This window comes from Desmodus rotundus, chromosome 6, assembly GCF_022682495.2.
Source record: "Desmodus rotundus isolate HL8 chromosome 6, HLdesRot8A.1, whole genome shotgun sequence".
NCBI lineage: Eukaryota > Metazoa > Chordata > Mammalia > Chiroptera > Phyllostomidae > Desmodus > Desmodus rotundus.
Window position 1 is genome coordinate 129,944,528 of NC_071392.1, and position 16,950 is coordinate 129,961,477.

At 38.9% G+C, this 16,950-nt stretch overlaps 1 protein-coding gene across 2 annotated transcripts in view; it reads left to right on the top strand.

Annotated features, from left to right (window-relative positions):
* Nucleotides 1–16,950, top strand: part of PCSK2 (proprotein convertase subtilisin/kexin type 2) — a 294,059-nt gene that overhangs the window by 16,419 nt on the left and 260,690 nt on the right. Inside the window, exon 2 of one of the 2 annotated variants that reach the window (XM_024559813.4) lies at nucleotides 11,501–11,605. The exons of the other annotated variant lie outside the window; for it this stretch is intronic. Coding sequence (XP_024415581.2) covers nucleotides 11,501–11,605 — 105 coding nt within the window. The remainder of the gene's footprint in view (nucleotides 1–11,500; nucleotides 11,606–16,950) is intronic. 2 annotated transcript variants of the gene reach the window in all.

Below are 16,950 nucleotides of genomic sequence, written 5' to 3' on the forward strand. Positions count from 1 at the left end.
ATTATAATACATCAGGGAGTGATGCTATAGTTAAGTTTTCAATAATTATACTGAGGTTGGCAAAAGTAGATTTAGAATTGTGAATGCATGAAACACAGTTTGTTTTTATATTATTATTTATTCATTTATTTCACAGATATAGACATATTTCACAGATATAGAACAAACATTTCAAAAATTTATAGGGAAACATAAATGACCCTAATAGCTGAAGCAATTTTGAGAAAGAAAAGCAAAGTAGGAGGGATCACAATACATTATATCAAGCTGTATTACAAGTCCACTGTAATCAAAACAGCCTGGTACTGGCATAAGAATGGGCACTTAGACCAACGGAAAAGAATAGAGAGCCCGGAAATAAACTCAAGTCTCTATGGTCAATTAATGTTTGGCAAAGGGGTCAGCAGCATAAAAAAGAGTAAAAATAGCCTCTTCAACAAATGCTGTTGGGAGAGCTGGACAACTACATGTAAAACAATGAAACCCAACCACTAACTTATACCATATACAAAACTAAATTCAAGGTGGATAAAAGACTTAAATATAAGTCATGACACCATAAGAGTCCTAGAGGAGAACATAGGCAGGAAAATCTCAGATATTCCACACAGCAATATTTTCACCAATATGTCCCCTAGAGCAAGGGACATAAAGGAAAGAATAAGCAAATGGGACCTCATCAAAATAAAAAGCTTCTGCATAGCTAAAGAAAAGAGCATTTGTCTGCATTTTCTCCCCTTCCCTCCACCCCACCCCAGCCAGTCCACTGTAACTGAATAAAAATAAATTAATTAATTCAAAAATAATAAATTAATTAATAATAATAATAAAAGAAAAGAGCATTAAGGGAACAAAACATATGCAAAAAGATATTTGCAAAGGAGACCTCAGACAAGGATTTGGTATCCAAAATATATAAAGAAGTCACCTGACTCCACTCCAAGAAGACAAACAACCCGATTAAAAAATGAGCAGAAGACCTGAACTGACACTTCTCTATGAAGGACATACAGAGGGCCCAAGGCATAGGAAAAGATATTCAGCAGCACTAACCATCAAAGAGATGTAAATTAAAACCACAATGAATACCACTTCACACCAGTGAGGAAGGCCATCATAAACAAAGCAACAAACAATAAGTGTTGGAGAGGTTGTGGAGAAAAGGGAACCCTAGTGCACTGATGGTGGGATTGCAGACTGTTATAGCCACTGTGAAAAACAGTATGGAATTTTCTCATAAAACTAAAAATAGAACTGCCTTTTGACTCAGAAATTATACTGCTGAGATTATACCCTAAGAATCCTAAAACACCAATCCAAAAGAACCTATGCACCCCAAAGTTCATAGTAGCACAATTTACAATAGCCAAGTGTTGGAAGCAACCTACGTGCCCATCAATAAATGAGTGGATCAACAAACTGCTGTACAATTACTCAATGGAATTCTATGCAGCTGCAAGAAAGAAGGAACCCCTACCCTTTGGGACAGCATGGATGGAATTGGAAAGCATTATGCTAAGTGAAATAAGCCAGGAAGTGAAAGACAAATACCATATGATCTCACCTATAAGTGGAGCCTAATCAACAAAACAAACAGGTAAGCAAAATATAACCAGAGACATTGAAATAAGAACAAACTGACAGTAACCAAAGAGGAGGGGGAGAGGGTTAATGGGGGAAAATAAGGGGAGGGCCATCAAGGAACATGTATAAAGGACACATGGACAAAGACAAAGAGGTAGCTTTGAGGATGGGAGGTGGGGATGTGTGGGGTGGGGCACTTGGCGGGGTGAAAATGGAGACAACTGTACTTGAACAACAATAAAAAAGTGGAAAACAACCTGACAGGGATCCAAATTAACTCTTCTTCATGTTGCTATCCAGTTATTGAAGCACTATTTATTGAAAACACTATTCTTTCCCATTGAATTCTCATAGCACCCATGTTAAAATCAATTAAGCCTAACTTGATTATAAACTGTTTCTGGACTCCTGATTTTATTCCATTTAACTATATGTATTTCCTTATGCCAGAACCACACTATCTTGACTACTATGTCTCTGTAGTAAGTTTTGAAATAGGAAGTATGAGTCCTCCAACTTTGTCCTTTTGCATGTTCCCAGTCCTGTGTAGTTCCATATAATTTTTAGAATAGGGTGTATTGCCACCTTAAAAATCCATAAACAGGGGAGAACCAAGATGGCGGCGTAGGTAGACACACTGCACCTCCTTGCACAACCAGAACTGACAGAAAATTGAACGACGAGGAAGTCTGACACCAAGGAGATAAAAAATAAACATTCATCCAGACCCGTAGGAGGGGCGGAGATGGGCAGCTGGGGCAGAAAAGACTCGTGTTGCCATGGGGGGACTGAGACTGGTGGAGTGTGGGACAAACTGGGCAGGCAGTCTGACCACTAGCAGACCCTGCGGCCCCACATTCGCACACAGATAAACCGAGAGGGCCGGACTCAGAGTGGTGGAGAATGGGGCAGGTAGTGTGGCGGGTAGCACCCCGAGGCCCCACATTTGCGCATAGATAAACCGGGACGAAGGGCAGGGAGCAAAGCAGACTGAGTAACCCAGGGCTCCAGCGCAACGGAAAAAAGCCTCAAACTTCTGATTGAAAACACCCATGGGGGTTGGGGCGGCAGCAGGAGAAACTCCCAGCCTCACAGAATAGGTCATTGGAGAGACCCACAGGGGCCTAGAGCGTGCACAAGCCCACCTACTCGGGAAGCAGCACCAGAGGGGCACAATTTGATTGTGTGTAGCAGAGGGAGTGACTGAAATCTAGCAGAGAGTGGAGCTGGCGCCATTACTCCCTCTCAGCCCCTCCCCCACGTACAGCACGTACACAGCGACCAGCATTACCCCGCCCCCGGGAACACCTAAAGCTCCGCCCCTTTAAGTAACAGAAGCACCAACACACACAAAAAAATGGCCCAAATGACAGAACACTTCAAAGCTCCAGAAATAATTCAACTAAGCAGCGAACAGGTAGCCAACCTATCAGATGCACAGTCCAAAACACTGGTAATCAAGAAGCTCACAGAATTGGTTGAATTTGGTCAAAAACTAGATGAAAAAATGAAGCCTATGCTAAGAGAAACAAAGGAAAATATACAGGAAACCAATAGTTAGGCGAAGGAAAGTGGGACTCAAATCAATGGTGTGGACCAGAAGGAAGAAAGAAACATCCAACCAGAAAAGAATGAAGAAACAAGAATTCGGAAAAATGAGGAGAAGCTTAGGAACCTCCAGGACATCTTGAAACGTTCCAACATCTGAATTATAGGGGTGTCAGAAGGAGAAGAGGAAGAACAAACAATTGAAAACTTATTTCAACAAATAATGAAGGAGAACTTCCCTCATCTGGCAAAGGAAATAGACTTCCGGGAAGTCCAGGAAACTCAGAGAGTCCCAAAGAAGCTGGACCCAAGGAGGAACACACCAAGGCACATCATAATTACATTACCTAAGATTAAACAGAAGGAGAATATCTTAGAAGCAGCAAGAGAAAGGAACACAGTTACCTACAAAGGAGTTCCCATAAGACTGTCAGCTGATTTCTCAAAAGAGACCTTACAGGCAAGAAGCAGCTGGCAAGAAGTATTCCAAGTCATGAAAGGCAAGGACCTACATCCAAAATTACTCTATCCAGCAAAGCTATCATATAGAATGGAAGGGCAGATAAAGTGCTCCCAGATAACATCAAGTTAAAGGAGTTCATCCTCACCAAGCCCTTATTATATGAACTGTTAAAGCGACTTATCTAAGAAAAAGAAGATAAAAAAATATGAACAGTAAAAATGACAGCAAACTCACAGTTATTAACAACCACACCTAAAACAAAAACAAAAGCAAACTAAGCAAACGACTACAACAGGAACAGGACCACAGAAATGGAGATCACATGGAGGGTTATCAACATGGGAGTGGGAGGGGGAGAGAGGGGGGAAAGGTACAGAGAATAAGTAGCATAAATGATAGGTGGAAAATAGACAGGGGGAGGGTAAGAATAGTATAGGAAATGTAGAAGCCAAAGAACTTATAAGTATGACCCATGGACTTGAACTAAAGGGGGGGGAATGTGGGAGGGAGGGGGTGGGCAAGATGGAGTGGAATGGGGGGGGAATGGGACAACTGTAATAACATAATCAATAAATATATTTTAAAAATCAACTGCAAAGAAATCCATAAACATAAGATGCTTTCCCATTTGTTTAGATCTTCTTTAACGTCTTTCGATGATGTTTTGTTCTTTCCAATATACAAATGTTGTACTCCTTTCATTAAGTTTAGTTTTCCCTCTCTAATTTTATTGTTATTGAAGTACAGTTCTCTGCCTTTTTCCCCCACCCCAGCCTAATCCCCAGGCCTCCCCACATCCCTCCCATTTCCATCCCCCCACCACACCCCCCGTTATTGTCCATGTGTCCTTTATAATTGCTCCTACAAAGCCTTCACCCTTTTCCCCTCAAATTCCCTCCTCTCTACCGTCTGGTCACTGTCTGCCTTTTCTCAATTTCAGTGTCTTTGGTTATATTTTGCTTGCTTGTTTGTTTTGTTGACTAGATTTCTGTTAAAGGTGAGATCATATGGTATTTGTATTTCATCACTTGGCTTATTTTGCTTAGCATAATGCTTTGCAGTTCCATCCATGCTGTAGCAAAGGCTAGGAGTTCCTTCTTTCTTTCTGCTGCATAGAATTCCATTGTGTAAACCTACCATAGTTTTTTGATCCATTCTTTTACTAATGGGCAGCTAGGTTTCTTCCAGCACTTGGCTGTTGTAAATTGTGCTTCTATGAACATTGGAGTGCATAGGTTCTTTTGGATTGGTGTTTCAAGGTTCTTAGGATATAATCCTAGCTGTGGAATTGCTGGGTCAAATGGCAGATCCATTTTTAGTTTTCTGAGGAAATTCCATACTGTTTTCTATAGTGTTTGCACCAGTCTGCAATCCCACCAACAGTGCACTAGGGTTCTCTTTTCTCCACAACCTCTCCAACACTTGTTGTTTGTTGCTTTGGTTATTATGGCTATTCTGACTGGTCTGAGGTGGTATCACCTTGTGGTTTTAGTTTGCATCTCTCTGATAGCTAGTGATACTGAGCATCTTTTCATATGTCTCTGGACCCTCTGTATGCCATCCTTGGAGAAGTGTCTGTTCAAGTCCTTTGCCCATTTTTTAATTGAGTTGTTTGTCTTCTTAGACTGGAATCGTGTGAGTTCTTTATATATTTTGGAGATTAAAGCTTTGTCTAAGGTATCACTGGCAAAAATGTTTTCCCATATGGTTGGTTCTCCTTTTATTTTAATACTGTTTTCTTTGGCCATGCAGAAGCTTTTTATTTTGATGAGATCCTATTTGTTTATGCTTTATGTCCAATGCTCTAGGGGACATATCAGTGAAAATACTGCTGTGTGAGATATCTGAGATTTTCCGGCCTATGTTCTCCTCTATGACTTTAATGGTGTCACGACTTATATTTAGGTCTTTTATGCACCTTGAATTTATTTTTTATATGGTGTTAGTTGGTGCCCCAGTTTCATTTTTTTGCACGTAGCTGTCCAGATCTCCCAACACCATTTGTTGAAGAGGCTATTTTTACTCCATTTTATACTGCTGCCCTCTTTGTCAAAAATTAATTGACCGTAAAGACTTGAGTTTATTTCTCGGCTCTCTGTTCTGTTCCATTGGTCAATCTCTCTGTTTTTAGCCAGTACCAGGCTGTTTTAATTACAGTGGCCTTGTAATCCAGTTTGATATCAGGTATTGTGATCCCTCCTACTTTGCTCTTCTTTCTCAAAATTGCAGCAGCTATTTGGAGTCACTTATGGTTGCATATAAATTTTTGAAGTGTTTGTTCTATATCTGTGAAATATGTCATGTGTACTTTAATAGGAATTCCATTGAATCTATAAATCGCTTTGGGTAGTATGGCCATTTTGATGATGTTAATCCTTCCAATCCATGAACACGGTGTATGTTTCCATTTGTTTGTGTATTCCTTGATTTCTTTCTTCAATCGTGTGTAGTTTTCTGAATACACATCTTTTACCTCCTTGGTGAGGTTTACTCCTAGGTATTTTATTTTCCTTGTTGGTATATCAAATGCTGATTTCTGCTTCTGATGTTTCATTATTGGTATATAAATATGCCTTTGATTTCTAGATATTGACTTTGTAATCCGCTGTAAGTCCAAATTCATTTACTAGGTCAAGCAGTTTTTTGGCAGAGTCTATAGGATTTTCTATGTACATTATCATGTCATCTAAACAGTGACAGTTTTGTTTCCTCCTTTCCAATTTGGATGCCTTTTATTTATTTTTCTTGTCTGATTGCTGTGGCTAGGACTTCCAATACTATGTTGAATAGGAGTGGTGAGAGAGGGCATCCTTGTCTGGTTCCTGATCTTAGTGGGAAAGCTCTAAGTTTTTGTCCATAGAGTATGATGTTGGCTGTAGGTCTCTCATATATGGCCTTTATTATGTTGAGGAATGCTCCCTCTATTCCCTCTTTGCTGATTGTTTTTATCAGAAATAGGTGCTGTATCTTATCAAATGCTTTTTCCACATCTATTGATATGATCATCTGATTTTTGTCTTTGCTGTTGCTTATGTGATGTATTATGTTTATTGATTTGCAATATTGTATCATCCTTGCATCCCCGGGATGAATCCCACTTGGTCATGGTGTATGATCATTTTAATGTATTGCTGGATGCAGTGGACCAATATTTTGTTGAGGATTACAGCATCTATGTTCATCAGCGATATTGGCCTGAAGTTTTCTTTCTTCGTTGTGTATTTATCTTGTTTGGGGATTAGGATGATGCTGGCTTCATAGAAAGAGTTTGGGAGTCTTCCATCAGTTTGGATTTTTTCAAATAGTCTGTGAAGGATAGGGGTTATCTCTTCCTTAAATGCTTTGTAGAATTCTCCTGTGAAACCATCTGGTCCAGGGTGTTTGTGTGTTGGGAGTTTTTTGATTACTGCCTTAATTTTGTCTGCTGTTATTGGTCTTATCAGGTTTTCTGCTGCTTCTTCATTCAGGTTTGGAAGATTATATTTTTCTAGAAATGTGTCCATTTCACCTACGTTTTCAAATTTCTTGGCATACAGTTCTTCGCAGTAATTTCTTACAGTCCTTTGTATTTCTATGGTATCATTTGTAATCTCTCCTCTTTCATTTCTAATTGTGTTTATTTGGATCCTCTCTCTTTTTTTCTTGAGCCTACTTAAAGGCTTGTCGATTTTATCTTTTCAAAGAACCAGCTCCTGGATTTATTGATCCTTAGAATTGTGCTTTTAGTCTCTATGTCATTTCACTCTGCTCTGATCTTGGTTATTTCCTTCCTTCTGCTTGCTCTGGTCTGTCTTTGTTGTTGTTAGTCCAGTTCTTGTAGGTGTAGGGTTAGGTTGTTTGTTTGAAATGTTTCTATCTTTTTAAGGTAGGCCTGTATTGCTATGAACTTTCCTCTCAGGACTGCCTGTGCAGTGTCCCATAGGTTTTGGGTTGTTGTGAGTTCATTTTCATTTGTTTCCAGAAAGTTTTTGATTTCTTCCCTAATCTCGTTCTTGACCCCTTCATTGTTTAATAGCATGCTATTCAGTCTCCATGATTTTGAGTGTTTTGGGTTTTTTCCTTTGGGGTTGGTTTCTAGTTCAGTCCCTTATGGTCAGAGAAAATGCTTGATATGATTTCAATTTTCTTGAATTTGTTGAGGCTTGCTTTGTGTCTTATTATATGGTCTATTTTTGAAAATATTCCATATACAGTTGAAAAGAATGTGTATTTTGCTTCTTTGGGATGAAAAGCTCTATATATATCAGTTAAGTCTATTTCATCTAGGGTATTGTTAAGTCACACATTGTCCTTGTTGATATTTTGTTTGGAAGATCTGTCCATTTTTGACAGTGGGGTGTTAAAGTCCCCTACTATTATTGTGTTGCTGTCAATATCTTTCTTGAAGTCCGCCAAGATTTTCTTTATGTATTTGGGTGCTTCTATGTTGGGTGCATGTATATTTACAATGTTTATGTCTTCTTGGTGGATTCTTCCTTTGAGTATTATGAAGTGACCTTCTGGGTCTCTCTTTATGGCCCTACTTTTGAAGTCTATTTTGTCTGATATGAGTATTGCTACCCCAGCTTTTTTTTTCCTGTCTGTTTGCTTGGGAAATTTGTTTCCAGCCCTTCACTTTCAGTCTGTGTAGGTCTTTTGTCCTGAGATGGGTCTCTTGTAGGCAGGATATGTGTGGGTCATGTTTTCTTATCCATTCAGCTATTCTATGTCTTTTGATTGGAGCATTTAATCCATTCACATTTAACATTATTATTGATAGGTAGTTATTCATTGCCATTTTTTCCTACCTCTATTCCTCTCTCTCTCAGTCTTTTCCTTCCTTTCTTTAAAGTAGTCCCTTTAGCATCTCTTGCAGAGCTGGTGTGGTGGAGGTGTATTCTTTTAGACTTCTTTTGTCTGGGAAGCTCTTTTTTTGGCCTTCTATCTTGATTGAGAGACTTGCTGGGTAAAGTAGCCTTGGTTGCAGGCCTCTGGTTCTCATTACTTGGAATATTTTTTGCCATCCTCTTTTGGCTTGGAGTTTTTCCATTGAGAAGTCAGCTGCTAACCTTATTGGGGCTCCCTTGTATGTCACTTCTTGTTTCTCCCTGCTGCCTTTGAGATTCTGTCTTTGCCTTGAAATTTTGTCATTTTAATTATGATATGTCTTGAAGTGGGGCTCTTTGGGTTCCTCTTGCTTGGGACTTTCTGTGTTTCCTGGAGTTCTGTGACTTTTTCTCTCATCAAATTAGGGAAATTTTCCAACATTACTTTTCAAAACAGGTTTTCTATCCCTTGCTCTTCCTCTTCTCCTTCTGGTATCCCTATTATATGGATATTATTACATTTCATGTTGTCCTATATTTCCTTTAATCTCTCTTCATTCTTTCTGAGCCTCTTTTCTTTTTCTTGCTCTTTCTGTGTGTTTTTTTCTACTTTGTCCTCTAGCTCACTGATCTGATCCTCTGCTTCATCAAGTCTGCTTTTGATGCCTTCTACTGTGTTCTTCAGTTTAGAAATTGTATTCTTCATTTCCTCTTGGGCCTTGTTGATAGTTTCTATTTCCTGTTTCATGTTGGTATATTTTGCAATGAGTTCATTGTAGTTGCCCTGTAGTTTCTGCTAGTTCTCTGTGAGCTTAGTGAGCTTCCTGATAACCATTGCTTTGAACTCAGAATCTGATAGTTGACTTGCCTCTATTGTATTTAGCATTGTTTCTGAGATTTTCCTTTCATTTGGGGATTGTTTCTTTGTCTTCCCATTGTTTGTAAGACTCTTCTTGTTAGCCTCTGCTTCTTAAATTGATCTGTTCTGACTCCCTGGATTTATGGTATGAACTTCTACGCTAGAATGCCAGTGGGTTCAGTTTTCCATCTCCTTAATCTCCTGAGCTCACTGGTCTTTGGCTGTCATTTATGTTGGCTATCTGTATGTCTTTGAGTTTTGATTGTTGTTGGGTCTTTCTTTAATGTGTCCTTCCGTCGAGCTGATTAATTGCGGGTCACTTCATCCACCACATCTTGTATCCTGTTGTGCAGATGTGGACAGTTTGTGTTGAAGCTGATTCTTCTCTGTGTACAAGGTTTTGAGGCTTCTCTCTTGCTCTTGTTCAGCTGTTTGTTCTGAGTAATTTCTCCACTATTTAGTTGTATTTCCAGATCATTCCTGGATTGAGGTTAGTGTGGCTTCTACTCCCTCTTCACCTTCTTCCCTTGTTATTCGTTGGTGGTTCCTTTGTTGGTGGGTTTCCTCTTGCAGCAAGAGTACTGGTATTCACAGCTCCATCTTAGCAAGTTCTCTGGAGTAGCAAAGTGAAATTTATCTTACTGTCTCAGTTGTTAGGATGACCCCTGTTTGGGTATAACTCTGGTCTTTTCAGAGCTCCAGGTTTTATTGTGTCACCTGTGGGAAAAGGAGAATAAAAAAAAGAAAAAGCGAAGGAAGGAAAAAGGAATAGAAAAGGGTAGGAAGGAAGGAAGAAGTAATAAAAACAGATTGGAGGATAGAAAAGAAGAAGGAATTTTAACAAAAATTCAAATAAATAAATAAAAGAAGGCAGGAAGAAGGAAGAAGGAAGTAAAGGAAGGAAGGAAGAAGGAATAAAAAAAGAAAGAAGGACAGAAAGGAAGAAGGAATTTAAAAAAATGTCTTCTGCTAGCTTTAAACTGGTCAGGTCAGTTTGCTGGTCTTCCTGTCTGTGAAAAGGGAGGGGGTAGGTAGAGGGATTGGTTTCACTTTTCTCCCTTCCTGAGCCACACTCCTTGTTGTTGTCCAGTCTCCAGTCCAGTTCCTCAGGGTCCTTCTGCTCCCCCATAGTCTTTTAGTTCACCTGATGTGCTGTCCTTGAGATGCACCAATTAGGGGCAACTCACACTCCACCTTCTTCCTCTTTGTTGTCCTAGATGCTAGGGGCTCTCAGTGCTCCTTCAGGGTAGTTCAGCCCCCTACTGAGTCAATTCTTTCTGGAGATTGCAGTCTCCCCTAGCCCTGTAGCTCCCCTCTGCTGGGCATTCTGCCTTCCTCCTACAGAGTGAGTAGGCCCTGCAGGGCTCTGTGCACAAGATCTAGGTGAGAGGTGTTCAGTACCCGGTGCTTCAGGCATGGTCACCCACGGGCAGCCAGGCCATTGATCAGGTTGCGCACCCACTCGGGGCTTCAGGTGTGTGCTAGGGCTGCTTATCTGGTGTTCACAGTCCAGGGCTGAGGGAGTGGGGGTGCAAGAGGCCACGGCTGTTGTGGAGAACTCTCTAAACAGCCTCTGAGTGCTTCTATTTTCTCTTTTTGAGAAATTCCTCCTATTCAAACCCTCTGGTCCAATCACCTGGCCTCTCACACTATTGTGGCTTCTCCAACTTGCTCTGACACATATTTCTAATTCCAAGGATCTTTAGGAAAGGGAGATAGAGGGAAACTTGGCCTATCATCTAACATGTACTAACTAGATTTATATGCTTACACTGTGACCAGCATGATGAGAGGCATTAAGGGGTCACAGAGACAGTCCAAGATATAGGACAGACAATCCAGCTTGAAGATAGGACTAGGTCACAACACAATGCTGGAGCAACCCAATATGGGGTCCAAGAGAGGAGAATGGAGAAGTTGGTGTGGATATGAATACAAAGACAAGGCTCCATGGAGGAGAAGAGGAAATTGAAAGATGGGTAGAAACTAAAGAAATAGAAAGAATAGAAGGTATTAGTGGAGAGGAAGGGGAATGGGCACTGTATAATAAAAAGTAGAGAAAAGGGAAGAAGTACAGTGATAGAGAAATAGAGAATGAAGTCTGATATGGAGTTGTCAGTGATTTTCTCATATACATTTCTATAATATGGAACGTCAACATGCAGCTCTGGCTTTGGTGTTCTTGTTCTGGAGCCACCCCCAGAAGCTAATGATGTCATATGTCTGTTTGACTCTTCACAGCTCCCCTTTGCTGAAGGCCTCTACCACTTTTATCACAATGGTCTTGCAAAGGCCAAGAGAAGACGCAGCCTACACCACAAACAGCAGCTGGAGAGAGACCCTAGGGTGAGTTTTCCTGGCAACCTACCTTTCAACTTCTGCCACCACATGCAGGCTCATTAGGGGAGTATAAAAGAGGATAGGCAGGAAATTTTGAAATCATTCAATGTATTGAGATGGGCCAAATAGATCATTGGCAGAGTGGCACCAAGGACTCTCCCCTCCTCTATCTTGTGTATTATTGAAAATAAATGTACCTTTTATAGAGATTGGAGAGGAATAAACAAGGACACCACCCTTTATCAGCTGTCTTCTCCTACACCATAGCGTGAGAACTTCTCATTGCTTTAAAAGACAACAAGCGATTTAGAGAGTCATTTTATAGAAGGTTTCTACTGGTGAATCCACATGCTCTGAGGAGGTTGTCATGCCCCATATTATGAATGGGAAAATGATTAGGCCAGCAAGTGATCAGCTCACAATTGGCAGTGGACTTCTCAGTATCCAGGCATGGTTGCAGTTATGAGAGCATCTCAGCTCCTCTTCTCCCCATCTATTTATCACCATATTTCAACAGTCTTCCTAATGCTCATGAACCTCATTTTTTTACCTCCAATATTTACCTTGTTTTTGGACTCCAGGTTTCATTTCCCCATAGCAGCTTAAACTCAACTTTCCTGCAACCAAATTTATTACCTTAGCTGCAAAATGGCAACTTTCTCAGTATTCTCACTCCCCAATTTCAGAATGGAAACTTTGTTCATCACTTCAGACTGGAAACTTTGTTCATCACTGAAGGCTTCCTCTTCAAATTTTGTTGTCATCCTATATATTTACTTACTTTTTCAATTGGGTAGATTCTGATTTTCCTTATGCAATTCACTAAGAGGAAAATTAATCATCTAGACAAGTTGCCCTCTGTACATTGAAGCACTGAAGATGCATAACCTCTTTACCAGGACTCTTGAAGGAAAGTGGATGTAAAGAGGGTCAGATGTTTGAGTAAGGGATTTACACGTGAGACACCTTTTGAGCTGATGGAATTTGTAAACTCATTCTTGTGGGGCTCTTCCTGTGAACTTTGACTAGTTTTAATTTGAGCTTTAATTAGCAATGTAGATAAAACAGGCTTACAAGCAGATCACCAACTGACAAGTCACAGGCATTTTTTCTTTAAGTCCTCAACCCAGGGAATCCCACATTCCCTGTAGTGGAATTCTACTCTAAGAATCCACTTTATCTTTGCTTTCAGGGTAATATCCAAGCTGCCTGTGCTGCTAGTCAACGCCAAGCATTCTCAAAGGGTCTGTTGTAAAAGCTGGAACCATTCTCTAAGGAAGAAGCTCTCTTTTCTGTGTTATAGAAACCTTAGCTCTGACTGTTCCATTTCAGGGCTCATGGATGCCCTTGGGGAGCTCATGGACAGGGATCCTGCCTTTCTCATCTGTGGATCCAGGGTGGGCAACAGTAGATAAAGATCACTCTGGTACACTGTGAAACTGGTTTTCCCTACACTTCATCTTGATCTTACCCTTTATGGCTGATTGTTTTGCTTTTAATTATATATTTTAAGCCCCTTTGGTTTGCCTTCTTTCATGATTAAAGATGTTGCCCCAATATCACTCAGAGAGAAAGATATAAAAGAAAAATGGAGCAGAAGATTCTTGAAAGGCTCGAGCTGGGAAAGAGAACGGAGGAACAGCAAAACTAAGAAGTCATTCTTTGGTCCAGAGAGACTTCTTGGGATTGATAGGCTAAGGTTTTCTTGTTCCTGTACTTACTTGAACTGTTTTCTGATATACTGATTCTTGAAGTGTAGAGTGATATTTCCAAAAGAGAGGAAAATAAGATAGGTTGAATAGTAAGAAATGAGATCATGCATCGGTGATTCTAATTGTTTGTCTTTCTCCTCAAAATATTATCAACTTTAACCAAAGGGGGTGTCCATTCTCCCTTCTTTGCCATTATAAGGGTCCTGGTAGCCCTCTGCCTCTACCTAGTAGGGCTACCAACAAAAGATAGCAGGGAAACTGAAGATCATAAATCTGTATCGTTTTTCTCTGTCTTATCATTAAGGTTAAAGGCCAAGGCTGTTGCAAAAAAAGTTAGTCTAAGAAAAAAATACAACATAAAATCTCATAATTTTTTTGTAAAAAGCAAAACAAAAACATTTCTATTGTTGACTGCCATGTTTTAAATTAAATTAAGGCCTGAGTTTTTCCTGCATAATATTCTTGTGGTCATCTGATTCTGGTATCCACTGATAGCAAAACACAGGGGTGACTATTGATAGACAAAAAACATTAACTCTGAACAGTACAAGAGTATCAATGTGAGGATAAATGGGCAAATAGGTCGAGCATTAGTATATCTCAAATTTGGGATTCTCAAGTACATTCAAATAGTTTGCAAAAAGAAAAGTAAGTAGAAGTGTAGAGAGAAAAGGGGAAGGACCAGATAGCCAGAAAAGATTATGATCCAGGCTTTTGTTTCTTGCATAGATGTTGCAAATTACATCTCATAAATCAAGATCTTAAAAGCAAGTTGTTCTATCATTCTCTGAAATGTGTTGTCTTCTAGACTTACAGACTTTAAACATGTTTCCAGCACCAGGTTCCTTTTTCCTCCTGTCTCTGCATTGCTTCTTGGCCTCTTTCACTGACTGTCTCCAAGTTGTGAAGAAGAGTGCAAAGTCCAAGAAACCATGCACATGGAGCAGGAGAACTGAGCTGTTACCAGCTCCCAGGGCTGAATCCACATAGGTAGCTTTTTAGCCAAATTAACCACCAATGTCTGCTACCAATCCAAGAAATAAAGAATAAGAAAATAGAGAACCAAGTTTGCTTTTGGTTTTGCTCTAACTTCAGAATAAAAATTTCAAGGATGTTTGTCTCTCATTTAGCAACTAATTTTTATGTCTAAGGAAAACAGGAGAAAGACTTTTAAAAATTATATGTGCTTTTGGTCCAGGCCAATAAAGTGCTACTTTCAATATATCTATATTTGTTCATCAGTACACCAAGCAATAGAAAAAATAGATTCTGATGTAGGCTATTTTAAAGGTGTTCATTTGCTTTTCCATTTCTGCCAAAAGGATTAGCAGAATGTTAATTAGCAACATTTAGATGCTAAAAAGCAAAAATTTATGTCTTGTTTATTTCTGGATATGTTTGTATAATGCAATTCTGAGTACATAGTAGATTAATAATTTTTCCTCAGGATTTTAATTCATGGAATAGTATTGTTTCTCTTGCCTTATATTTTTATCCCTATTGTAAAATGTGTATTCACTAGGAAACAGAAGTATAGCTTTCCCTCGAGCTCTTCCTTCAGTACATTCTTAACTATGGGTAAAGAAAACCAATTACTGTTTCATTATTTCTAAATCTTGCCACTACGAATCCCATAAGAACCAGTTTTTAATTTCCAAAGTCTAGAACACTATATTCCCAATCATAGTCACAGTCCTAATATAGCCACTGAAACAAGAACAATATCTTTGGAAAGTTTTGGTGGCTAAAATTATTTGAAGATGTAACAAATACATCCAAAGTTGGAATGAAATAATAAAATTAAAAATGCTTTCTCGGGATGAAGGTCAAGAATCAATATCCTCTGCCTAAAACCTCTGTGAGATTTGTTAAACTTTGGCTAACAGCGGTGTCAACAAATCATGACACCAAAACCTAACTGTGCTCCATGGTCTACATATCACACCACCAAAATTCTGCAAGTACTTTAAAAGAAATGGAAAACAAATATGTTTAATATGACATTTGTTCACATTTCTGTCGAACTATATTTGTGCACCTGATGGCATAGTATTGAAATGAAATACATTCAAAAGCATAAAAATTCACATTCTTCAATAGCAACATACACTACTCACATTGAAGTCCAATAATTTAACAAAAAAATAACCTGAATTTAATTTGTTGAGTGCAGTTATATTTAATTCAAGAATTATAACCATGCATTTGTTTTTGTAAACTTTCACTAGATCATATAATTATCCCTTAAAAGCATTGTTAAACCTCTTTTAATTTTACAAATCAGAAACTCCTATCAGTCCATTAAAAACTTTTCCATTCAAATCTCAAAGAATTGATATTTTCCTTTTCATTCTATATATGAGAGCTTCTTTCTTATCCAAATGTATGTTATATCTATTGACCATAGAAGGCAGTCACATGGATTATATGATCTGTTTTTTTGTTTTTCAAGGGTCTATCCTGAGCCTATTTGTGAAGTTTTAGGGTATTCAAAAAATCCACAACAGCAAATGAGTGGATCAAAATACTATGGTACATTTACACAATGGAATTCCACACAGCAGAGAGAAAGAAGGAGCTCCTACCCTTTGTGAGAGCATGGATTGCACTGGAGAGCATTATGCTAAGTGAAATAAGCCAGGCGGTGAGGGACAAATACCATATGATCTCACCTTTAACTGGAACATAATCAACAAAAGAAAAAAGCAAACAAAATATAACCAGAGACATTGAAGTTAAGAACAATCTAACAATAGCCAGAGGGGAAGGGGGAGGTGACAGTGGAAAGAAGGGTTTTCAGGAACTACTATAAAGGACACATAGACAAAACCAAGAGGGAGGGTGGAAGCAAGGGAGGGAGGTGGGTTTGGCTGGGGTGGGGGCAAGGGGTGGGGAGAAAATGCAGACAATTGTAATTGAACAACAATAAAGTAATTTAAAAATATGCACAATGGTTAGTTTCCCCGGATAGTCCTTCAAAAATCTGATAGAACAATATCACCAGAACAAAAGAGAATATTGCCTATTCTTTAAAATTAACTAGATATAACTGGTGTGATTTTTAAAGTAAATGTCTAAATAATATACGAACTAGGCTTTCTTTCTTTGTGGGACTTAATATAATTGATATTGTTTTTCAAAATGAATTTATTATCATCGTTGAAACTCAGGTGGCTCATAGAGCTGGGGATAGCTTAAAATTACTTTGGGCCTTTTTCTGACATGACACAATGTTTCTAGGTCTAACTTAGATGGGTAACTAAGCCATGATTGGTGGACATTTTGTACAATGGTACATAGACTTAGATAAGAAACATTAAGCAAAGATGACAGGGAAAATATGATTTGAAGGAGCCCATGAGATGATCAGAACAAAACAGCAATTTATTTACAATCCACACAAATCTTTCTGAAAATAATGCTGGAACTTCAGCAGTTCATTGCAAGCAACGAAATTATTTACCTTCTTCCTCCACAAGTTACAGAAAATTTTCTCACAATTGCTAAACTCTTAACTTCCAATCCTTCTCAAATACCTAATATCAGTCATAGTATTTTTACAATAATGACATGTTACTTGCATATATTGTCTTTCTTTTGATTTATATAGATAACCATTTGATCACTTTGACTAAAAAT